General features: G+C 46.5%; 1 protein-coding gene across 1 annotated transcript in view; it reads right to left on the bottom strand.

The window, feature by feature from the left end:
- The window catches only part of atp8a1 (ATPase phospholipid transporting 8A1), a 140,421-nt gene that overhangs the window by 71,544 nt on the left and 42,015 nt on the right, over positions 1-26,862 (bottom strand). The window contains 11 exon segments of the mRNA XM_048231901.1: positions 445-550; positions 3,657-3,729; positions 7,444-7,488; positions 14,337-14,425; positions 14,666-14,743; positions 16,371-16,498; positions 21,665-21,830; positions 22,185-22,296; positions 23,405-23,532; positions 23,997-24,066; positions 25,937-26,010. Of these exon segments, the coding sequence (XP_048087858.1) occupies positions 445-550; positions 3,657-3,729; positions 7,444-7,488; positions 14,337-14,425; positions 14,666-14,743; positions 16,371-16,498; positions 21,665-21,830; positions 22,185-22,296; positions 23,405-23,532; positions 23,997-24,066; positions 25,937-26,010 (1,069 nt within the window).

Below are 26,862 nucleotides of genomic sequence, written 5' to 3'. Positions count from 1 at the left end.
CAGAGAATAGATTTGTAAGTGTAGGGCAGAAGATTAAATACAAACCAAAATGGAAAAAACAGACCAGGCCTCCTTTAGACCTTTATTTATCCAAGCGTGTGTGTGTGTGTGTTTGTGTGTGTGTGTGTGTGTGTGTGTGTATTTGTATGTCTACTGTATATGTGGGTGTTTATGTGTATACAGTATGTGTGTGTGTGTGTGTGTGTGTACCGTATGTGTGGTCTGAGTCTGTCTGTCTTTGTGTCTGTCTGTGTGTGTGTGTGTGTGTGTGTGTGTGTGTGTGTGTGTGTGTGTGTGTGTGTGTGTATATGTGTATGTGTGTATGTGTGTATGTGTGTGTGTGTGTGTGTAGAGCCTGTTGGGCCTGGTTAGAGCAGTGTGAGTGTGTGAGGTGCAGAGGGAGAGAGAGGTCCAGCTGGTGCTGGTGCTGGTGGTGCTACTGACCGGGCGAGGCTGCCTGGTAGACAATCTTGTCGTCGGTGCGCTCGGGGACGGCGGTGTGACAGATGGCCATCATGGTCATGAACTCCAGGATAACAGGAGCCGTTGGCTGCAGACACAGACACAGAGAGGGAGGGAGAGAGAGAGTCCGAGAGGCCTGAGGTCACAACATGGTCATGGAAAGCAGTGCCACTGCTACTACTACAGCTACATACCACCGCCACTACTGCTAATGCGCTAGGTGTAGCATGGCTAGAGCTAGTACTACACTATGATGCAACTATTACCACTACAGCTACTGCTTCTAATGACTACTGTTACTAATTAATAGTTCTTCCGCCACCCCTAAAACTACTGATTTTTAGATTAACTAATTCATGATGCGGGATGCTCTGTTAATAGGATATACATGTCTGAGGTTTTATACCTAAAAAAAAAAAATAGATCATATTAACTAACATGAACATGTGTTGCAATGCTGAAATATCCAGCCATTTGTCCTGTCAAGGAACTAATCACACAGCACAAATGACCACAAAACTTCTACAGTAATTTCCTGTGTATTAGCCGCTTTGTGTATAAACCGCAGGACAGTGTTTTATGCAAGTTAAAAAAACAAAACCATATTAATACCATATTAATTGCACCCGTGTATTAACCTCATAGCTGAAGAATTGTTGCAAAATCAATGTATAAACTGCGGCTAATAGTTGGGAAATGACGGTACTGAACAATTTCTCTTCAAATATCTATGCTGTCACAGACCAACTCACTCACAATCATTGGAGAAAACAGCAGACCGTACAACAAAGAGTTCTCTGTCTCTCTCTCCCTCTCTGAAATCATTTCTAATTCATCAGGTTCGACCCGATCCAACGCCTCTGTGATGAGACCCGTTAGCCTACAGGAACAAACAGGGCCTGTGCAAAAAGCACTCAAAAAAAAAAAAAAAATCAAAGCTTTTGAATGACGGCTGCTCAAAGCCATGTAGCCAGCGAGGCACCTCCTGGGATTGATCACCATAAGCGGACGTGACTGTGGAGTGCTCCTGTCAGAGGACGAGGATGCGGACTGGGGATCAGGGTGAGGGCGGGGCACAGGGGTGTCAATCAACAGCAGAGCTCTGTCCGGCACACACTACAGACGTGCGTAACCATGATAGGTGGACACTAGCCATGGGTAGTGTACTGTAGGTGGTGGTGTGAGAGAAATGTGGTATATTGCTGCTAGATTCATAAGCTTCCTCATCTGGGACAGAGAGAGAGGAGAGAAGGAGAGAGAGAGAGAGAGAGGGAGAAGGAGAGGGACTAATGGGATCTGGTCAGCAAGTGAACAAACAAACAAACAAACCAACAGAAAAACAAATAAACAACGAGTTTCCCTAGTGACTCAAATGAGAAACCCCCCTGGGAGAGTGGTTATTTTCGTCTCCAAACACCCCTAGCCAAACACACACACACACACCTCCAGCCATGTAAAACTGCGGGTAATGGCCCAGTATAAAATTGATCAAGTCAAAGTTGGCCAAGAGCTGAAAGCCTTGGGGTTGGTAATAATAGCTTGTGAACAGCTCTGCGCTTGTTCAAAATGACAAAACTACAACTATAGGACTAACTTCAGTAGCTACTTGAGCTGTAGTATAATAGCTGAACTCAATAGGCTGGTAAATATGATCCCTATGTATCTTTGAAAAATCAATTTCTGACCTTCTAGCCATTCTCAACAGAAGAACAGTAACTTTCCTTTTAGTGCACAAATGTGGCTTTAAAAACAAGAGCCGAGGTTTTTATGCTTGGAAATGGCCACCTGCAGTTCTGTGAGAATCTCACTCAAAGTTGTTGGGTTTCCAACGACATTTACATATTTGGAGGGCATTTCTAAAAATTCGGCTAAAGAAAAAGTCTGTGCGTGTTTGGTTCGTCTGTGTTATGTGCCAAGTTAAAATGGACGCTGCTCTGATGAAGTTGCGAACAGCTGTGGGATCAAAGTGAAAGGCTGTCAGGGTAACAGTCACAAAAACTACCTGGTAAAATGGCCAGGTTGAAAAGGAAACCCAGCTACTCTGGAGTCTGGAGATGGAAAACCACCTCCAACTTCTCAAACAATGTGCATTACCAACACAACAAAAATGATCAGGTTCTCCTCTCTCTCTCTGGAGTCTGAAGAGGGAGGACAGATACTGTGTTCTAGACTACTAGTAAGTCTGATATTTCAGACATAAAAAAAATGTTGAGATGGATGTATTTTCCCCATGTTTACAAGAAGGAACTCCGACTTTAAGTGGCTTTGTCTGGTAGGACGTCGGAAAAACTCAACTTGTGTTTGTCTGGAACACTACATAGGAAGGCTCATCCTTAGGATTGGCTCCTGACTTCATGAAATCTAAAGCAGCTTCTCGACCAACAATGATCACAACGATTGTCAACTTCCAGTCGTCGTCACATGCAGGAAGATGAAGCGAGGAAAGCATACATTTAGTAAAACCCGTGTAAAAATGTCTTTCTAATTAAAGGCCAGCCCAGAGCATGTGCCGAGGCTGCCCAGGCTGTAATTAAAATGACTTGCATATTTCGTGCCCGCGGCACAACCCCCGTCGTCCGAGCAGCAGGACTCCTCCTCAAGTTACTGAAGCGGCTGCTGAAGAGGCATCTGAGGCAAATGTTGCTTCCACTCCCACTTGGTCATAAACAAGCATTCTGCCACTCCCAAATGAAGGGGACATTATAAACAGAATCCATACTGTAGTAGGGCCGAAATCATATTACCCAAGATAGCAACTGCCTCCCTCACCCCACCTTGCACAAACAGGCATCTGATGTCATATGGCACAGAATGAAACATCGTTATAATGGTCAGGTGAATCCTATTCAAACAAACACGCGGACGCAAGTTACAAGTCTGTGCCTTTGTCTCCATATCAACCAGCCACCGTCACTAAGAGCCCCGGAGTTACCCACCTGACCCATAGCAGGCTCTTTCTGAATGCACACAAGGGCAGTGTAAACAGCAGTGTGTAGAGACCAGCGCATCCCAGCTCCGAGTAAAAAGTAATTGACCCAAACGAGTCGGCCCACTGGGTGAGTGGCTGGGTAGGGTCCAGTATCTAAGCCAAAGCTGCAGCTAAGTGGTGCTGGCCACACAGTTACGTGGGCGCAAACAGCTGGGCGCTTAGGGAAGGGAGAGAGGGGGGTGGTGGGGTTGGTGGCGGTACTTACATGATTGCTTTGGAGATTCTCCAGTAAGCTGGGGTCATTAAATCCGGCCTCCTCAGACGAGTGTGAGCTGTGACTGCAGAGAAAAGGGAGAGAGAGAGAGACGTGATTACAACGAGGAAGACCAACACACACACACACACACACACACACACACACACAAATGTATAAAGCTCAAAAGGATTGCTTTTTGCTCCAGAGAATGTGTGTATCATAAGAAAGAGATGTATAGATAAACGCAGCACAAGTTGTGGGGTCAGAACCAAACACTTCCAAAGACCCAAAGTATGTGACGTTAATTTTCATTTAATTAAGATATGGTATTGATCTGTGTTCTCTGATTAATTAAACAATCACGACACTCCGCACTATTGATCAAGTTATTCATCTATGATTTGTCTGTAATTACAGAGCTGCTGTTTCTGACTGCCTTTGCCAAAGATGATACAACTTCATCTTAGCCTGTGACAGACAGAGTGTATGAAGGAGAGTAAGAGTAAGATAAAAAAAAAAGAGAGAGAGAGAGAGAGAGAGAGAGGGAAGTAAAAAATAGAGAAAGGATGGATACAGAAAAACAGGGAGGGATTATTTAGTTACACAAGCCTGCTTGCCCCAACATTTTTTGCGTAACACTAATTTGGGCTCTTATCTTTAACACACTCTACTCTGGTCATCCAGACAGATATTAGCTTAACCTTCATCAAGGGCACATCAACACCACCAAATGGGAAAAACACACTTGAGATCATCACTTTAAGAATGCACCCGAACTACCAGTCAATGGAGACTTTTCCAGGTTACTTTAAAGCCCCCCACACACACAAAATGAATGACTCTCCCATACAGTATGAAATACGACTGTTTTGCTCTTTCGATTAATTCTGAGAAAACCTAAACATGTGGCTATTTATACCTGAATCAATACAGAATTTACACTTTGCAGGCAACAGCATCCTCTGAACGGATCAATGGCTGCCTGGGAGATTAATGGGCGAATGGTAAATCAAACGTGTAGTTATTTGGACCCAAATGCTGAACAAGATGTTTTGTGGGGTTTCCGCTGAGACTTAAATCTCCCCTGGCATCGGAAGCCCTTCAGTCCCCAAAACCCAAAGGAAATAATGGGAGCTTTGTTGGAGAAGAGTGCAGTTGTCCAAGATCCAGAATCGAGGGAGTCTGTTGCGTTAGGCTGAGACACAGGAAATAGGATCCATCGTACTCAGAGAAAAGAGCAACAACACTTTTTTAAGGGACCAACTTACACACACACACACACGCAGGTAAACATGCACACGGCCTCCAGGAACCAATCATCTATTTCGTCAAGGGCCTCTGCTCTGTCTCTCACACACACACACACACACACACATCAACCAACCTGCACAAGCACACAACCTAGAGGGATAATTTGGTTCCGATAAGATCGACAAGCAAAGCTGGAACAGTTTCCCATGCACGGCGTTATATAATTCATGACACTTAACGAAATACCAATTGAGGATACTAAATTCCATGAGCCCGGCCCTGTATGTTTCAATACGGTTCACTCATATTGAGAAAGAGATAGAGATAGTGGGAGGAGGAGAAGGAGTGGGGGAAAAGAGAGAGACAGAGGTAGTGAGAACAGGAGATCAAATGAGAAATGAGATGGAGGTGGAGGAAAGAGAGAAATAGAGCAAAAGAAAAAAGATAGAAAGAAAGACAGAAAGAAAGAGAGAAAGAAAAAGAAAGAGAGAGACGTATGTATGATGTATTGTATTCTAAGCATTCTCTATGTAAATGTATGTCTAAATGTTCTGCTTTAGCGATGTAAAAATATTTGTCATGCTAATAAAGCTCACTTGAGTTGAATTGAATTGAATTGAATTGAATTGAATTGAATTGAATTGAGAGAGAGGGCAGTGGTGGTACAGATCTACACTGTGGGCAGCAAGTGGCCCGTGTGCTGCTGCTGCAGTGTTCTCTGGAGAGAGCTCGTGGAGCGGCCTCGCTTACTGGAGCCAACTCGCTTACTGGAGCGGCCTCGCTTACTGGAACCGCCTCGTGGAGCGGCTTCGCTTACTGGAACCGCCTCGTGGAGCGGCCTCGCTTACTGGAGCCGCCTCGTGGAGTGGCCTCGCTTACTGGAGCGGCCTCATTGAGCGGCCTCGCTTACTGGAGCGGCCTCGCTGAAGTGAACACAGTGCGCGGGGCAGCGCGCCACAGAGGAAGACATCTGTCGTGTTCACAGGCGTGCTGGCGGAGGCTGCGTTCTGCAGGACGGGAGCTGGGCTGTGCTCTGGTCCACTGTCTAGAGGAGGAACTGCAGGTGCAGCTGTAAGGTGGAGCCATACAGTTGAAGGAGTATCAGAGTAACTCTCTCACTGTACTGGGCACCATATGTTTGACTGAAGGGGCACTTCTAGACAGCTAGCAGTCAGTGCTGGTAAAACAGAAGTGAAATTTAAGTTCTGGGACGAATTGAAGTTGAAGTTCTGGGACAAACTGTTCAAGAGATAAGACTTGCAAAATAAATTAAAAAACAGCCTAATTTTGAGGGGAACAACGAAAGCTCTACATGAGACAATGGTCTCCCCCCTGTGCCCCCACAAACACCAGAGGGGCAAGGCTTTGATCTGATCTGGCTGAAAACATCACTCACATACATCATACATGAATGTGTGTGTGTGTGTGTGTGTGTGTGTGTGTGTGTGTGTGTGTGTGTGTGTGTGTGTGTGTGAGGGCTTTGGGGAGCCAGGTGTGCAGAGCCCTGATTCTGCGCTCTGATGAGGTGCTCATAATGCATGAGTTGCGTAAATCAAGGTTCTCCGAGTTCTCCTCTACTGGAGCTCTGTTCTCTGTGATCTGCTCCTTCTATTACCGCTCCTCCACAAAAAAAAAAACACACACAGAGAAGGAAAAGTGTGTCAGGATGCCTCTGAACAAAAGGAGTAGACAGAGCGTGCTTTTCCTGCTTAGAGGGGGAACAGGGTGTAGAATCTGCCCTGGCACAGAAGCAGCCAACAGCTTGTGATTTTCCCAGACTCCCCCCGCAGCATCCAAATTTGGGGTGAGGCGTTAATACCCCCTCCTGTCCCGCCCCAACGACATCTTGCATGTACACAGAATGAGGACAACTGCGTGTTTGAGCAGAACAGAGTTGGCTGCCCCAAGGCCTAAATATGGATTACACAGGGAGAATCAACAAGTGGCATTCCTCCATCTGTCCAAGGCAAGTGTTAGAGGGTAACAAGGTAGAGGGTGGAGACACTTCAATCTCTTGTGGATGTGGGTACAAGATGCCTAAGAATCTGAAGCACCACAGATGTTGGTTTGGCATTGTACTTCACAATCGGCCATGATACTGCACACATCACAGTATATTTATAACAAGGCCTACATAGCAAGAAAGTTAGCTTTGATGTCAGAGAGCATGAGGAGAAGACACACATCACAGGTCTGATCAACCTGGGCTTGGGCGCAAGTGCATTTTTAAACGTGTGTTATGTTAAGTTGTTAAGTTGTTGTTAGAACATGCAAAGTGTCAACACCATCCAACAGAGGCAACAAATCAGCACCACAAGTTCTCAACAGCTGTGGATATTTCGCCAACAACAGAAAAAGAACATTACAGTACACACACATATATTGCACACACACACACACACACACACACACACACACACACACACACAAAATGCACACACAAACACACCCACACACAAAGTGCACACACATCACACACAGACACACATACACACACACAGAGCACAGATGCATGGTAGTGACACCACGGTGCGGGTAGTCTTACCAGTCCTCCTCAGCCAAACTACCGTCCTCTCCCTCAGGACAGTGACTGTTGGGACGAAGTGAACAGAGTTACAGGGTAGAAGACAGGTCACACCGCACATGTCAACCGCCTTCTCACATTCAAAACACCAGGCAGCAGTGACGCTGACCGCAAGCTCAGGGGACCCACTGAGAGCTGTGGGGTTTTGGAGATGAAGTGCTGGGAGGCAAGGCGGGGTCTGGTCACATAATGTACTGTATGTAGTGCATCGCAGCAGAGAGGAATGATGGGAGGCTCACATGGCTCTATGCAGAAGAGTGGCTATGAGGAACCAGCAATACAGCACATGGTGGACTGTTCATGGGAGTTAGTAGAGGCTTGATTGGAGGGGAGTGGGGTTTTAAGCAGCAATATTTGGGGGGGGGGGGCACTTGGAGGCACTTGACTAGTGCAGTCTGCCCATAAGCACCCCTCAATATTCCATCTCCTCCAAATTAGGAGGCAGAGCATGAATGTATGAATGTCTAACCAGTGATGCCGGCAAACAGCGACACCCAAGTCCTAGCTTTCGGCTGCTAACTGGTCATGGTGGGAATTGGGGACACGGCCACTGTAAGTGGGTACACACACACACACACACACACACACACATACATGAATGCACGCAGAAATAGACTCACTCACTCTCTCACAGACATGTGCCCACAGAAATGGACAGGGACGGACAGACTTACACACACACACACACACACACACACACACACACACACACACACACACACACCCCTGTGATTTCTCTAAACTATCCCCTGCCCCCTCTTGGCTTGTATCTGCTGGTCGGGTCCCCATGCACGTCAGAACGGGGCTTTGAGACCATGACTGCACATTGAGTCCATCTGCAGGATTATTACCTGGCGGAACGTTAGACACCCCATCACCAAAGCCAGACAAGGTCTTTGACGTTCCCGGATTATGTCAGGCGACAAAAAAAATCCCAGCTGTTATCCATGCAAATGTAACCCGGAGAGGTGACTTTATATGACGTGAGGTGGTGTCATGTGACTTGAGGTGGTGTCATGTGACGCAGGGCTGCTGGAGCCTGCCATGTGTTTTTTCAAATCCCCATCTGTAAATGGAAGGATCAACCATGGTGTTAGGACATCTTCTCCAACTATGTATGTGTGAGTGTGTGTGTGTGTGGCTTAGACAGGCTGCCAGGCAGTCGGTAACCTCTGATCTGATAATGGTCTTGATGCATCTGTGGACGTGTGTGTGTATGTGTGTGTCTGTGATATCACGTACGTTAAGTCCTGAAGCAAAACCTAAGTGGAGTAAGTTCGGCATACGTAATCGTCCATCATCTTCTCCAAACCTTACGGTTATTTATGTAAGTGTGTGGATTAAACAGAAACGAAAATGTTGAGGAAATGTACGATGCCATGTTGACATAAACACTGACAGTATATGATTGGAATTCACTCAGAGGATGAAACTGGAGCAGATTGAATATACAGATGGAATGTAGAGGAGCTCGTTCTCTCTGGTCGGGTTTTTTTCCACTTGCAACAATGTAGGCCATTGTAGGACCTGCAGGTATGGAGTATACCTTTCCCTCCTTCATCTTGTTTCCCCCACCACAGCTTTCTTTTATTTATTTATTTATTTATGTATGTCGGTTGAGCATTCAGAAATAATGAGAATGTCTTCCAGCAATGGAGACAACCCCCGTCACTGACAAGCGCTGAACAAACAGCAGGAAAAGGAAATACACTACAGCCATATACAACACAATTTCAAAAGAAATATAGTTTTCCTCTCACCATAGTGAATGCACACACACACACACACACACACACACACACACATATTTATATATAAAGCCTAATTAGTTTGATTAAACAGCATTATAGCAACGTGCCAAACCATAAAGAGACTCTGACTCCTAATGACGATCTAATTAACCGCAGCACAGAGCCGTGCGGGGCGGGGGGTGTGGTGGGGGGTACAGAGTGGCTCTTTAAAGAAACACTGACCTCCAGCCGAGGGATTTAGACTTGGCACTCGCCGCACCACCGAGAGGAGCCCCTGCCAACCCAATGGGGAGGGAGTGCCCACAGGAGTCCCTCATCAGGGCACAGGCGAGCGTTGGTTGCACTGCATATTCCCTGGTGCCAGGCTTGAGCATACACGTACACACACATATACACACACACACACACATTTGTACGTGTACCCGCATGTTGTAGGGTTTTTCGCTTGAATCACTTGCAAACATATTCCAGGTTCACGCTTTAACCCTCAGTTGGCATGTCTGAGTTGGCGCTCTCGCAGAGGTAAGGTGCCCGTTCTCGGTCAGCTTGGCGTGGCGTGGCACGGTAGGCTTCTGCGAGTGCCAGCCTTGGCTGTTGTGTGCCCGTGTCACATCTACTCATGTTAATTAACGCACGGTGGCCCAGGGGCTGCTTTTATTAATTACAGCTGTGGCTAATTAGATGTGAGGGAATAACGTCTGTGGCTGGGGAGGCGAGGTGTGGAGGGAGAAGTAAAGGGGGGGGGGGCACATGGGCACATGCCACCTCCTCTTCCCGTGGTTGGCGCATTAGCCCAGAGGCCCAATCCCTCGCCGAGTGGTGAGCACCAGGCACTAAGCGCACTCCAGGTTGGCAGCACAGAGCAAGGCTTCTGCTGCTGTTTACTAGAACCTACCACTACACATGCATCGGAGCATTCCCTTAGACACACACAGATACACACACACACACACACAGACACAGGCACACAGACACACACAAACACATACACACACGCACAAACAGACACGCACAAACAGACACACACACACATACATACACACAGTCACACACACATACAACACGCACATATTCACATAGTCAGTATTCACGCACACACATGAATATTCACTCACATAGGTACACCAATACACACATATATATTGACACAAAAAAAACACACACATACCTGCATACACACTAAAAATCTATTTTCTCAATACCACTTGCAATTGCCACCCTGGGTCACACAGAAACTTGCACACCATCCCACACACGCCTTCAAGCTGACTAACCCTTCCCTACAACACCCTGTCCAAACTCCCTCGCACGCAATGGAAATCAGATAGAAAACCTGTTGCAGGTGAAAATGCACCTCCTCATCCAGTCGATGCCTCTCTGTGCAGGGACTCGAACAGCGGGGGAGAGATAACCTCCGGCTAAGCGCGTCTTCAACCATTTTGTGATTTTTTTTCCCTTTCTCTCCATCTAATCGGTGTCCGTTCCAGAGGCCAGTCGACAGCGCTGCTCACCCATTAAAGGTGCGGTGCGGTGCGCTCAGAGAGAGACGGACGGTGGTGCCCTGAACGATGCAGCACAAGATCAAAAAAACACACTGTGGCCATTAACCTGCTCAGCCTTCCTCTCTGTCTCAGAGGCCTGTAGCCACGAGGAGAGGTAGAGGAGCGGGAGGAAGCAGAAGGTGAAGGAGAAAAAGAAAAGAGAAGAGGAGAGAGAGAGACAGCAATAGACAGAGTACCGAAAAGGAGAAAGCGAGTCTTCCGTTTCTTTTCTACCATTCCTATTATTTTTTTTATTATTACTTAATCATGTTTTAGCATAGCAACTTTTATTTCCATTTTTTTATATTCATTATTTTTTTTTTTTATCTGTATTGTTATTCCAAATATGTAAGCTCTGGCAACACAATATTATTGTCATGCCAAAAAAAGCTCATTTGAATTTAATTGAATAGATTTAAATTGAATTGAGAGGGAGAGGGAGAGAGAGATAGGAGGAGAAGGAAAATAAGGAAGGGAGAGAACAGAGGGTGAGATGAGAGAGGGAGGGAGAAGAAGAAAGAAAGACAGAAAGAAAGAAAGAAAGAAAGAAAGAAAGGATAACATGCAAGAATCAAATAAGAGAGAAAAAAGACAAGCAGAAAGGAATAGCACCAGAGAGACACAAAAAGAGAGAGGGAGAAAGAGAGGGAGAGAGAAAGAGAGGGAGAGAGACATAACTGAGAGGGACATCAGCATGAGAAGAAGTGGCGACTCATTTGGCACAGATAAAAAAGGGCCCTCCATATTTATGAGTGGCCTCAGAGGCCGAGGTCTCCTGCTACGAGGAGGCCGCCCCCGCTTTTAACAGCAGCCTGTAAAGCTCATTATCAGGCAACAGGAGCAGGGGATACCAACAGACCACATTACACCTTCTGTCACGGAGATCACAGATCACACACACACACACACACACACACACACACACACACACCTCTAGGCAGTAAACACTTAAACCCAATCTATAGCTGTCCTCACTTAAACCCATACAGCCCTATGATTCACACATTATTTTCTCGCTCTCTCTCTCTCTCACTCTCACCCACACACACACACACACACACACACACACACACACACACACACACACACACACACACACACACACTTTCACTCCTTCCCTCCCTCCCTCATACACATTCTCTCTTTCGCTCTCTCTGGCAGGAATTGTTTCTCTTCGTTCACCCTCCCTCCCTCTCTCCCCCTCTTTCTCACTTAATCATCCTTTACGATCTCCCCCAACACCTACCTCACATCTATACCCTCAAAAGGTCAAGGCCTGTGTAGCAGAGGGCAGCCAGCCACTGACTGGACAGGCGGTGCAGTGATGGCTTAAGACACTTTCCATCCACCATCCATCCATCCATATATCTGTCTATCCATCCATCCATCCATATCTGTCTATCCATCCATCCATGTATGTATCTATCTCTCCATCCATCACACACGCTGGATGTCAAACAGCACACACATACACACTGACGCACGCACGTTCTCACTCACATTCTCTTTCAAACACTCTAACCTTATGCCAGGTTCCCTCAGACACACAGTCTTTCTACCTCTTCCCCCCCCCCCCCACACACACACACACACTGGCTGAGGCAGTGGGGCTGCTGATGAAACGTCTCAGGAGCCCTTCATCTGGCCTCCTCATAAATCATTTTTTAATTGACAGATAATGGGATTAGTGCCATGAAATCACACACACACACACACACACACACACACACACACACACACACACCCCACACCCACCACACACACACACACACACACCCACACACACCCCCACATGCGCGCGCGCGCACACACACACAAACACACATATGCTCACACGTTTACACACATACATGCACACATTTACACGCCCACACTGACACATGCATGCCTGTTCGAACACATCTGAGGACATCTGAGTCTAGACCTTCCCACCATTCATTTCAGACCATCAGACCTCAGTGCTGCTACGAGCAGAAAGCTCCAGCACCTCCATCTCCCCAACACCATACAGTTTGCACAACACGCCATCAGGATCAATGGAAAGTAATCCCAGGCTTTTGTGAGTAATTAATGCTGCCATATTGTACCATCGATCCATCTTCTGGAGCCCTTGTTCAGCCGTCAGCTTGTGTAGCACACAGCTGTGGTCCTGCATGCAGAGTGGCTAGTATGATATCTCTCTCTCTCCCTCTCTCTCGCTCGCTCTCTTGCTCTCTCTCTCTCCCTTTCTCTCTCTCTCACTCACTCACTCTCTCTCTGTGGACTGTGCCTGTTCGTGCCATTCAGTGTTCCTCTGAATCATCCCTCAACTGGATACACTGTGGCATTTAGCTAGACAGACAAAACAAACACACACACACACCTCGTAACATTTAGAACAGGACAATGAGTGTTAGATGACGACATAAGCCGTAAATCACACATGCAAACATATGGGCACCCACACACCCATATCCAGACACGCCAACCGGAACATAAGCATTGTGAACTCTGAAGACAACATGACGAATGACACACACACACACACACACACACACACACACACACACACACGCAAACACACACAGCATTCCATTTAGAACAGAAGACTGAACAGTGAACCCCAAACACAAACATCAGCTGTGTCTTACATCCTGTCCCAAAGGCAATCCTAGGCTGGGGTCTAGTACTCATACTGAAATGCCAATCACCCCAATTCAACTCCAAACATCTCCACAAATACATTCTCTCTCTCTCTCAAACACACACACACACACATCAAACAACTTCAACTCCGAGTCAAGTGACCCCAAATTTCCCGCATTCACCCTTCAACATCCCCCGTCTCCCTAAAGAGCCTCAGAGCGCTCTTCCACCACAGAAGTGCAATCATGCAAAACAAGCAAACAAACAAACAAATAAATAAATAAATAAATAAATAAATAACACCCTCTCTCTCTCTCTCTCTCTCTCAAACCCCCACCCACCCAAAAACTTGCTCTCCTCTCTTGGACAAAAAGTCAGTTCCCCCACTGCAGTGCTAGTTAAGGGGCTGTGCGTGCAGCAGTGCGTCCAGGCTGCTGTGATGTTTATTTATAGCATGGTGAGCAGGTGGAGGCACAGTGTGTGTGTGTGTGTGTGTGTGTGTGTGTGTGTGTGTGTGTGTGTGTGTGTGTGTGTGTGTGTGTGTGTGTGTGTGTGTGTGTGGTCGAACTTGCCGGCGTGTGTACACGCATGTGTGTGCATGGTGTGTGTGTGTGTGTGTGTGTGTGTGTGTGTGTGTGTGTGTGTGTGTGTGATGGGGGGGCACTGATGCAGCTGCTAATGAGCAGGCTGGGGACGGGACGGCCCGGGACAGAATGGGCCAAGGATGGGAGGGGAGGGGTGGCCAGCGCCAGATGTACACTCTGCTGTTAATAAAGGATATGAGAAGTATGGAGGAGAGAATGTGCGCACACACACACACACACACACAAACAAACACACACACAGAACATGTGTACCAACACAGACAAACATATACAGAAAAACAGGAACACTCGCACACACACACACACACACACACACACACACACACACTTACCCATAGGCAACTCCGGCGACGGTGCACTTCTTGAACTGCATCACGTTGCAGGTCAAGGTCCCCGTTTTGTCAGAAAATATGTATTTCACCTGTTTGATGCATAGAAAACATGGCACCATATGAACACATCACAGGTGAGAAAGGTGAGAGTGATAAAACGACAAATACCTGCTGCTGCTCAGGCATTTGAACACTAAACCCCTTTACCATTCACTTCAAAAAGGAAGTGGCTAAGAACACCTCCTCAGTCAGCAGTCGGTTCCACTATACATCCACGACATACTCAAGTTATGCCAGACTCGTCTGAAGGTGTGAGGAGGCTCTCTTACCTGGCCCAGCTCCTCGTTCAGGTTGGAGGTGCGTGCCATGGCTGGAGTGTTAGTGGGCTCATACAGCATGTCGGTGTCCTGAAAGACACAGAGGCACGTACGTCAGAATGGACGATCATTTGGGACGCTGACTTGACTTGACTTGACTCCTCGAGAGGATAATAATGCAGTCATCTTTGCACTTTGCCTTAAAAAGTTTTTAAAATGGGCTGCAGTTAATAGCTCTTTTCTCCAATGTGTTTTTCAGATTTATACGTTTCAGTTTAACCATTCACACACACATTCATGTGGATGGATGCTACGCTAGGTGCCAATCTGCATATTGGGAGCTGTATTGGGTTCAGTGTCATGCTCATGGCGGGCAAAAAAGCAAGAAATAAGAGAACAAAGCCTTTAATTATTTTCAAATGCGTTTTATTATTTGTGTGAAAACATTTCCAGAAACTATTTTCTTAATTAGCCTACTTACATAAAATCATTGGTGAACCAAAACAGTGATATTGTACCATACGAGTTGGATGCGTAACAGAGATTTCTAAAGATTTCTGTAGGCTACAGTGCTGACATCAGTCAAGGAAAATAAACATTGCTAAGGTGCAGCTAAGAGAGCTCTAAGAGTGCTCCAGACCACTCTTACCAACGAACGACGTACGAAAAACATTCGTAGCAAAGTATCTTTCGGGAATGAGTGAAAATGTTAAGGTAGAGCTTAAGGTAGAGGTTACGAACTACAGTACGTAGCGTTAAGAAGGCTTCGGGAAACCAGCCCCTGGAGAATAACTTGGATATAACTAATGTGAACGTAGTGGCGACGGTGGCTCAGGAGGTAGACGAGTCATTTGGTGGCTGAAGGTTATTGGTTTGACCCCAGCTCCTCCTAACCCTGTTGGAGCATCCATGAGCATGACACTGAACCCAATACAGCTCCCAATAGGCAGATTGGCACCTAGCGTAGCATCCATCCACATGAATGTGTGTGTGAATGGTTAAACTGAAAGGTATAAATCTGAAAAACGCATTGGAGAAAAGAGCTATTAACTGCAGCCCATTTAAATATTTTTTAAGGCAAAGTGCAAAGATGACTGCATTATTATCCTCTCAAGAATATTAGTTTGACTTTCATCTCAGATGTGGTACACACACACACACACACACACACGCACACGGCTGCAGCCATAGAAACACACTCAGAATACAGTGATGGCAGAAGAGTAGCCCTTGTGTGTCGTGATGGGCCTTGCCCCAAATCCAGTTGTGTCATCTTCATATGGGTTACTCTGATAAAGTTTTGCCTCCCACTCTTCTCTCCTCTCCACTCCTCTGCTTCTCTGCTTCCCCTCTCCTCTCCTCTCCTCTCCCCCTGTCCTCTCCTCTCCTCTCACTCCTCTGCCTCCCCTCTCCTCCTTTCCCCCTCTCCTCTCCAGCTGGTTGGCACTCTCGCTGGCTGGCCAGCTCTGATTCCTTGGCCCTGTCCTGGGGATTCAGTGAAACTGTGGTGCCACAGATTCATCATGTGGAGACAAAAAAATGCGGCTTCCTTCCCCCAATGCACACACACACGCAGAGAGAGAGAGAGAGAGAGAGAGAGAAAGAGAGAGAAGCAAACGGACACACATATGCTCAAAAACACAGACACACTTACACACACACTTTCTGATACGTGCACTCACACACATACCCCCACCCCACCTCTCCCCAAACTCACCCAGTTGATGAAGAAGGCCTGGACGAACTTGATGACCTCCAGCGTCACCAGGAGGCTGATGGGGATGAGGTTGTTGAAGAGGATGATGAAGGTGAGGAAGTTGAGCCCAAAGTTAGCAGCTCCGCCATCTGGACAGACACGAGGGCGGAGAGGGAGAGGGGGGGGTGGTCGTTTTTCACAGAGGGAGGGAGGGAGAGTGAGAGAAAAAAGTACAAAAAAGGATAGATAGAGCGAGAGAGGGAGGGATAAAGATAGAGAGAAGGTGAGAAGAGAGTAAAATAAAGAGAGAAACAGAAAGAGCAAGTGGGAAAGAAAGAGAGAAGAGAGCGCAAGAGAGATACAGTGAGAGAAAGAGAGAGATACAGAGAAAGAGAGAGAGATACAGAGAGAGAAAGAGAGAGAGAGAGAGGCAGGAGGGGCCCAAGAGAGGGAAGGTGATAAAAGAAATGAGCGCAAGAGAAAGAGAGAGAGAGAGAGAGAGAGAGAGAGAGAGAGAGAGAGAGAGAGAGAGAGAGAGAGAGAGAGAGATAGAGACAGAGAGAAAGAGGGTGCCAAAGATGTGGCAGTTAGTGTGAGAAACTAACTGGGGGAAAAGGTATTAGCACCTCCTCCCCTGCTTCTCCTCACCCCCACTCCCTTCAAATCATCACCACCCAACTCAAGGAGCAAAGCTCATACCCCACATCACAGGAGGCGTCTCCACAGCACAGGACACGGCCTCCCCTCCATCACCCTCACCAGCCCCACCTCCCCAGGAGCGGCCGGACCCTGTGCTGTGCAGAGGCCATTAGCTTAGATTACACATCTCTTCCACCCCGCCTCTCCGATGAGCCTCCAACCAAACAGAATTTATATGCACCCCAATTAAGGCCTCCCGTAATTCATCTCAGAGGAGACGGCCAGAGCCCAGACTGACATCGAGGCAAAGGGCCTCGCCTCCGCAAAAGAGAGTCATTAACGTCACAGCAGCAGCAGCCTAGGCCACAGGGGCTGTGATCCAGGCAACGGATTCCACAAAGGCCTGGTGTAAATAAAGATGCCTTTTACTGGAGGGTTTAATTTAAAATTTAAAATGGGGCTAGTGTTGTTGCTATTGGCTACTTAGCATGTGCGGTGACAAGAGAAGAGTCATCTTTTGTCGTGCGTGTTTTGTCGTTAACAGAAATGCATCGCGGAGGGAGAATAACGGAAATATGCGCGAGTGAAAACACTGACGACACTGAAGACGGAAGCTCACACACACACACACAAATAAAATGGGGGTGGTGGGCATTACCTGTCTGTGGCTTTAGCTTGGTTGAGGTCAGTTGAGAGAGCTGCCCCTTCCTCAACCCAAGACTGCCCCTAAGCAAAGTCCTGAGGAGGTGGAGTTGCCCCTTTTTTTTCCAGGGCATTTTCTCATGATAGACAAATCAATTTGAACTTAAGGCGGGGCGTAGTAAGATGGCAGCTACTGCTATTTTTTCCATGACACAGATCACAGAGAGGGGTGGGGTGGGGGAGAGTTGAGAATTGAATCATCATTATTATTATTATTTTGCTAGTGGTGGGGAGGAAGAGGACCACAAAAAGTCTGGATGTTTCCAATGCAAAGGAGCGGGAGTCAGCCCAAAGCAAACGTTCCCCCAACCAAAAAGGGGAAGGTTACTCAACCAGAAGAGAAGGGCAGTTACTTTCCTTTCATCCTACTTGAGCAGAGTTACTAGATTAGCAAACAAGACAGAGCCATGGCTCAACATGCTATACTGCCACTGTAACAATGTTATAATGCGATACTCTTCTGTAACTTGAGATTAATACCACTCTAGAATAGCTCTACAACATGCATATAGGAAAAAAAAAGCACACTTCCTTAAGCCAATTTGTATCTATGTTTTACTAGCTGTAGCTGTTTTACTAGCTGTGTACGCGATATCAATGTAACATGGACACACACACAGCAGAGAAACTGGACTGTGCTAAACGCCCCACCTAAAGGGCCTCTAAATGCCGGAGCGAAGAGACATGCCAAGGTGTGAAGAGAGCAGCTGCCCTGGCCAGCCTGCGACAAAAAAGCACTGCGCTGTCCGTCAACCGCTGTCAAGCGGGGTCAGCGCTTTACTAAAGCCGCAAGTCAGCAAAAAGCAAGAGTGAGTGTGTGTTCATATATACTGTATATTGTGTGTGTGTGTGTGTGTGTGTGTGTGTGTGTGTGTGTGTGTGTGTGTGTGTGTGTGTGTCTGTGAGAGTTAACGTCAGACTGTGAGATTGCATGTACAAGTATGCATGAGTGAGTGATTGAATTGTATTCATCCTTCATATGCAGCTGGCGAGTGGTGGTGACTGCATAACTGCATAAGAAATGAGCACTGTTAGCTTAGCTCTCTCCCACAATCTGACCCTGCTCCTCTATTACAGGAGAGCTGTAGCCTGGAACCACTGCTGAGATGTGTGTGTATGGCAGGGCAGGCAGGAGTGGAGCAGGGGGGTCAAAGTCAAATTAATTATTTATGGTGCATAATCACTTGCCCCCCTGACATTAGGAATACCCCCTCCTCTCTTTTGCATGTGGCCTACTTGGAAGGCTGGAACCTTGAACGAGCTCCATGAAGTCATTACGATAATTTATGCCTAAACAATATGAACACTTTCCCTCCCTGACCACGACGTATCTGCTCCTGCTACTAGAATGCATAAATAGTATATTAACATCTAAAAGGTCATCCTGCTCTTCCCGTTTGCATATAGAACATAGGGACGCTACGACCTTGCTAATGTTATTGCTAGTGCTAAGGATGTATACGTAAATGCTGCCTCTCTTTCTTGGATGAGAAGAACAATGCAGAGATGAGCCTTAGACTGAGTCCCACTCCTTCAGAGGTTAACAGTCAAGAAACAGGATGGACAACCCGCTTTACACCTCCACTGTCTTCTGGGATGTGTGGAGAAGCAGCTCAGAGCTTTCCATGTTAATGGCTAACATGCCAATCAGAGTCAATGTGCAACAATTGTATTGTATGTATAATTGTATTGTATGTATAATCTCATACGCTTCAATTTGTAGATAATGTATTAAACAGTTATGCCAATTGTGAATGCACACATACTTATACAAACTGTATCATTTCGCACACATCCACACACACAGCTTCACGCTTAGCAAGTGCACACAGTGGAGGTCATAAAACAAGGTGGAATCAATTTGGACACAAACAGCCTTTTCCAATTCAGGCCCATTAAAATACAGAGTAATGGTGGTGGTGACACTCTAATCAATTTGCAAGAGGCTCTCAGACCGCACGACACCCTCTCTTCCAATCTGGGTGCTTCACGAGGACAGCGAAATGTCACGCTAGCTCTCCTTTTCCCCTCCTGTTTGTCTCTCGGTTTATTTTTAGGAAGCCGCCCTTTTGTGAACGTTACATCTTTATCCTCAGCTGGACCATTTTTTGTGTGCGCATTAAGTTTGTGTAAAGGGCTGTGTGTGTGTGTGTGAGCCGCATGAGCCGTGTGTGTGTGTGTGTGTGAGCAGGTGTGTGTGTGTGTGAGCCGCGGTGTGTGTGTGTGTGTGTGTGTGTGTGTGTGTGTGGTGGTTAGGGGGCTTTTTCATCACCCCCCCTAATTCATCACCGTTGTGCTATACAGTGCATGTCTGTGATGGACAACGAAGACAGATAAGCGCATTAGCATAGATTTGCTAATCTGGCCTGTGGAAGCTGAGAGTAGTTCTGGCTCTCTCCATGCCCAGTGGAGGCACACAGCACCCGGGTGGTTGTGTTTGTGTGTGTGTGTGTGTCTGTGTGTGTGTGTGTGTGTGTGTGTGGGGGTATTGCAGAGGGTGACAGCAGAGGCATTTAGAAAATGTCACGGCTGGTCCCCGAGGCGTGTGTCTGAGGCATGGCAGAGCGCTGGGCAGGACCTCAGCAAAGGTGGTGGTGGCGACGGAGGAGGAGGGGTGGATCATCTCCCTCGCCTAAGAGAGACAAGGCCGAACGTGTCGCGTTCAATTTGTGGTGACGAGGCGACCTGGAGGGCTGGAGAGAGCTGTGTGTGTATGTGTGTGTGTGTGTGTGTGTGTGTGTGTGTGTGTGTGTACTGTATGTGCAAATGTGTGTGTGTGTGTGTGTGTGTGTGTGTGTGTGTGTGTGTGTGTGTGTGTGTGTGTACTGTATGTGCAAATGTGTGTGTGTGTGTGTGTGTGTGTGTGTGTGTGTGTGTGTGTGTAGATAGATAGATAGACAGATAGATAGATAGATACTTTATTGATCCCCAGGGGAAATTCAGTAAATAAGTGTGTGTGTGTGTGTAAATAAGTGTGTGTGTGTGTCTGTGTGTGTGTGTGTAAATAAATGTGTGTGGGTGGAAACATTTTACGTACATCTTTTTAAGTGTGTTGGGATTTTGGGATTGTTTGTGGATCCGAGCTCCGTGCTTGTAAAGAGAGTAAAGTGTCACCAGAAAGATGGAAAGAGGGGACAGGGGAAGGACACAGGAGAGATACCCTTTCAGATTCAGGCACTACACAGGGTCTATCATAACAGTCAGATGTGTGAGAAGAGGAAGAACAATCGGAAAGGAGAGCATGAGAGAAAAGAGCAAAGAAAAACCTAGCCTTGGATCCCTGGAGTGGGTGGGTTCCTTGGCAATTTACCCTTATAAAAACCTGGGTGGGGCAACCATTTTAGAGGGGAGGGGCATCATTTGGCTTAGCAATGCCAGCGCTTCGGTTAAGGGGTTAGTAAGGGTGGGCTCATTCACGGGATCGCCAAGGCTTTTAAATGGTTGTTACCTGGAGCTGTTAAAGAAAAATGACAAAAAAACAACAAAACAACAAAAAAAACAAAAACAAAAACAAATTTAAACAGAACGTTAGAAAGAAAGAGAACCAACCAAAAGGAGCACAGCAGCGTTTGTGATATTCAACCATTTTCAGTCATTCAACATGTCACATGGCTATGCATGTCCATTTCTAGGTTTTTTCTTTTCGTTTGCTTTTTCTTTAGAAATAAAAAAAAAAAAAAAAAAGGGAATTCCACTCATTCCCTTTTGAGTTGGCACAACTCAAATGAATTGTCTCTCTTTTTTTTTTTTTTTGATTGCAATAAATATAACTTGTTTACAGGGAATTTTTGAAGGGAAACAGCAGAAAAAACACTGATGAACAAAACACCCACACACTTACACACACATTGACAAAGGTATCAAACTCAAAATAGGCCGCATGGGTAAGCGGACAGAGACAAAAGACAGGTGAGCGAGGGGGGGGGGCAGGAGGGGCGGGTGTATGGGAAAACGGTTCAGCAGAGGGCTCTTACAGTTGAGGTCCATGTACCAGGCATTGTTGCCGTACTGGTACTTCCAGATGGTCTGGCCAATGGAGCAGACCAGAGAGATGGCCAGCAGGCAACCGAACAGCACCAGGATCTGGAAGTTAGTGATGCGCTCCACATTGGACAGCTTCAGAGGGGGCCGCGTGGAGTTCTGACAGTCAAAACAAAACACAGCAAGACAAACAATGTGGGGAAACCCAAGACAACCCGCGCTGTTGTAACTGGTGCGATTAAATAAATGCTAAAAGCTAAGTGTGAGAAGTCACAGCAAGGTCAAAGGTCATTCACACTGCCCTCAACACCACCAGCAGCACACTGCAAAATTCAACCCTTGGGGCCAACCATTGGCAGGGGCAATTCAGTGGAAACAGCCTACAATGTTTTGCTCAGGCAGGTCATTAAAAATGCTCAACTGGTGTTTGTTGGATCACGTCATGCTTGACCATCTTTCTCACAGAGGATCCCCAGACCGCCTCGTGAGAGTTTAGGTGAGTAGATGACTAACCTGCATGAGCTTGGTGTCATGGCCGGTGTAGACCACAATGCCGTGCACCCACTGGGTGTTCCGAAGCTGAGCTCCTCTCAGGAGGATCTGGTCAGGGCCCAGGGGAACAGTGCTGCAGATGAACAGAACAAGAGAGAGAGAGAGAGAGAGAGAGAGAGAGAGAGAGAGAGAGAAGGAGAGGGAGAGAGAGAGAGGGAGAATAAAGGAGGGAGAGAGAGAGAGAGTTTGTGATGCAGAGAAAGAGAATTGGAGAGGGCAAGTGTGAAAGAGACAATGTGAGAATAATAAAGAGAGAGAATGAGTTGAATAAGTCACAGAAGAAAGAGAGAAGAACAGTGGGAGAGAGAGAGGGAGAAGTAAGATAAAGAATTGACATATAAGAAGTGTGTAGAATTGAGATACAAGTAGTGTGACAGAGAGGAGGAAAGGATAAGAGAGCCGGTGACAGAAAGAGACAAAGAGAACAATTAAGAAACAATTACAGAGACCCCCGCCTCCACCCCCTCCCCACCAACCACCAAAACAAATCCAGTGAAGGTGAGCTCTATAGTCTATAAATCAACCACTCTGTCCATCTCCTGGTCCCAGTCCTGGTCTCAGGCCTGCCTCTAAACAGACTGTGAGAGAAGGCAAAAAAGGGAATAGGCCCCAGGAGAGCCTCTCTGTGGTTAAATAAAGAAGCAGTCATCGTCCCGTGGTGCGGAGACTCAGGCACAGGGCAGTGGACCTCAGCACACAGCTGCACTCTGCACTAAATACTGCTGCGTGTCTGCAGAACACAGACAAGACAAATGGGACGTATGCAAGTCTTGCCTACAGATTTGTATGTTACAGCATACACAGGGGTGTGATTTGTCAACAAAGACAATGACTGAGGGGGAAGATATTAGCCATAATAAAGCAAAAGTTCCCTGGGAAATTTGACAAAAAGTGTACTGGATAACAATCACAGACTGCACCTTTAAAAATCCATCCTCTGCTGTTGTGACGTTACTATGGGAGGTGGAGACGCACACAGCGAGATAACGGCGCCCTGAATCTGAGCCTCTCGGCCCACACAGCCAAAAATCACTCTGCGCTCTGAAATGAATCTAGTACAGGCTCCATCAATCTTGCAGGCAGCTGCCTCACAGGCAACTGATCTTTGGCCAAGGATCCTCGGAGGGGGGAAAAAGGGAAAGAGACGCGAGTGTGTTGAGTGTTGCTCGCTGGCCCTTTACCTGTGCCCGTGCAAGCGGATGTTCCCAACGAACTCGTACAGGTGCCTGTTGGGGCTCTCACACTCCATGCGGCCAGACAGACGCATGAGGCTGTCAATGTCTCTGATCTCCGTGGTGATCTGGAGGGCCTGGCAGATACAGAATTGATTTATCGAAATTCTTTATTAACAATCTACAACATATATATATATATATAAATAAATAAATAAATAAATAAATAAATAAATAAAGGATAATTGCATTTGCACAACCATGTCATTATATGATATACTGTGTCACTGAACATATATGTCAAAAAACAAAACAGCCCTGAAGCTTATTTCCATTGTGGTCTTTCACAAAAAAATAAATGGAATAGGTCATTGTGATTGCAACAATGGAAAGGGGGGGGGGGAGGTACAAAACTACTGGGTCAATGAATGTGCTATGCAGCTGGACATTAAATTATTAGGTCATCATCAATATCGTCAACACCATCTGTCCAGTCAGCTTTTGTCAATCTACTCTTATCTTCAAACAGAGAGAAAACAACACTGTTGTGCTACATTTAACGGACAAAAGCACACAATAGCACACCTGTAGGAGGTCTCACCTGTCTGATTTTAAGGTTGGTCTCTCCATCCAGGTTGGAGGTTTCGATGTAACACATTCCTTGCGGCTCACTGATCCAGAGCGAAAGGCAAGATTACACAGAGCATGCGTACACATGTCAGCACTGGCATTAAGTTACTGTTCACTAGTACTACGGCTACTCTCTACAGTAACTCTCGGATCTGAACCATTAAAGAAACACTATGAACAAAGACCAGTATTTAAATGGATTGTTTCCAATTATACTGTTCTTTTAAGTCTACAAGTAGATTTGTATAAAAAAAAAAAAAAGCTAATCCACAAACAAATCAGCCAGCTGTCAATATCATCTGTTTACACCGTACACTGGAGAGCCTACTCAAAGAGAACAACTGGATACACAACTTTCACAAACAAAGACAATGCTATGAGTAGTTTTGCAGTTGTGTGGTATGTAACACCAGCACATATGCTACAGAGCATATGAAGCAAAACAGTTGCGCTCTCATGAAAGTGAGTCTTATGAAACTAGGGTTAGTGTTTATACTATAGTATAGTTCGCACACAGTATATAACATATTATGAAACACAGCACATTCATGTGAACCTAGAGACAGCATTTATAGTACCGTAAAGTGGAATGTTTAAATAGTGTACTATGTTGTTCTGTGTTTCTCTCAGTCTTTGTCTGTGTTGTTGTCGAGTCCAGCTGTCCTCTGAGTGGAAGCATGGCACATGCAACTGGGGCGTGGGGAGAGTGGGCACAAGTGTCACAGCAGACAAAATGGGGTGTTTAACATAAGCAGCCACTGGGCACGAGACAGTTTGAGACAGCGAGACAGTGCTTAGGGTGCCAACCAGCCACACTTAATTTCACTGATCGGGTGATGTGCACGTGTGTGTGTGTGTGTGTGTGTGTGTGTGTGCGCGCGTGTGTGATGAGCTCCCTGAAAGAAGAAATATGGCTTAATTAATTGCCTGTATATTTCATACTTAACGGATGACCGAGGGGCATTGATTTTCTTATTCTATACATCTGCCTACTCCAGAGTGCTGCCAAGACTAGCCATGAGGGAAAAGCTGGAAAACTATGCTAGGTATTAAACTATGGGCACCTTGCCAAGGGCTGCTGCACTGCACAAAGCCATTCTATTCTAAACCACAACACAGAGGCTCCATTAACAACCGCAGCACACAGAAATAGCCCAAGTATCTATGATACTAGGAGTGGTTTAGAGGGGGGGGGTAAAAAGATATGTTTTAAAATATGTTTTAAATATCAAACCACCATAGATACTTGCGAGCAGACTAGGCAGACTCGTGCTGCTATCGGGATGTGACAGCATGCAATGAGTCACATCACAGATGTGGCCCCTAAGCTCTTGCGGGGCCAGGCAGCTTACGTTGAAGCCATGCGTTGCACTGTCTACAACACAGAAGTACAATCTGCCGACTGAAGTCAAAGGGTCCCTTTCTTTTAAAGAAGGGCGAAGAATTGCTTCACCGTGATGTAAGCTTGGCCGGCTAGCATACTTTATTACACTGTGCAGTCCAGTGTTGATGCTTTTCTTAGAAGAAAAAAAAACATCTGCCTAGGTACAGAGCATCAGTATGCTTTCACAACACTGACTATAGACATTCATTCAAGACAACGTTTCCTGTCACAGAGAGGGGAACTAATGTTTACAGTAGTGTGATGCCCAATTGGCATTTCCATTTAGCATTAAGCCAGTTTGACTTCTGCCTACACAGAGAAGACTATGGCTGGAAAAGGAAATCAGTCTCTCTGTGTTGGTCAGTGGTGAGTGGTGATCAGTGATGTGCAGCTTTGAATCTGAGCAACCCTCTTGTTTATTCAGAACAGGAAGTGCCTTTGCGATGGGGATGGGGGGGGGGGACCCCTATTGTGTCCCCTTCCCACAATACCCCATCCAAAAGGTGCGTTGCAGTGCCACTCCTGACCTGGACGACAGGATGACGAGGTCTGCCGGGAGATGATCCCCGTTGGCTGCTTTGACTATCTCCCCTACCGCCACCTTTGGCGAGTTACCCACGATGCACCAGCAGGGAGTGGGACAGAGCGTGGCGGATGATTGTCGAGGATGAGGAGGAAGAGGAGCAGCAGGAGGAGGAAGAGGAGGAGGGCAGAACAGATGGAAGGAGAGGACAAACCAAGACAGGGAGGAAGAGAGACAAATGCTTTCAGTCTACGGAGGTAAAGAACACAATGTCAAACTCACAATCGTTTCTTTTGGTCTTCTGTTTTGTTTTCAAAAGCCATCAGAATCAAGTCAGACCCCATATCACATTCATAAAGCATGGACCCTTAATGATCCTCATAACAGTCAAGTGTGATGCTTCAGTCGATTTAGTCAGATGTACTTGTTTCAACATTGAGGACATTTATTTTGAACTAGAGAAAAGCATCAGCGCATGAGGCCTGGCTTGCTGAGGGACTCTGAAAAGGAAAGGAGAGACACAGTCTGTCGGCACTGCTGATCTGCGCTTATCCAACGGCACAGCACACTCCAGGAAGGAAGTGATGGCTCCCACAATGCACCTCTCATTGAGTTCCTCCAACACTCCCTTAGCACTAAACATACTGTTTCAATAGTATATCATACAAGTTCACATTATTTTGTTTTGAACTGCTTTGTGTTTGTTCTCTCTCATCATTTCAGGGCTGAGCCATCACTTCCTCTGTAGAGTGGAGAGTCGGAGGGGGAGGGGGGGGGGGGGGCAGGATGTGAAGAAGACTCCTTGGGACTTCAGCAGTAATCCTGTACCTGGATGACAGCAGAATTGCGTCTGCAGGTACGTAATCTTTGCCATTTATTTTAACTATATCTCCCACCACTACCTGTAAGACAAACACTAGTTATAGTTAA

This window comes from Alosa alosa, chromosome 21 (genome assembly GCF_017589495.1).
Source record: "Alosa alosa isolate M-15738 ecotype Scorff River chromosome 21, AALO_Geno_1.1, whole genome shotgun sequence".
In the NCBI taxonomy this organism is placed as follows: Eukaryota; Metazoa; Chordata; class Actinopteri; order Clupeiformes; family Clupeidae; genus Alosa; species Alosa alosa.
The sequence above is the reverse complement of the archived record's forward strand: the minus strand, read 5'-3'. Positions and strand labels throughout refer to the sequence as shown.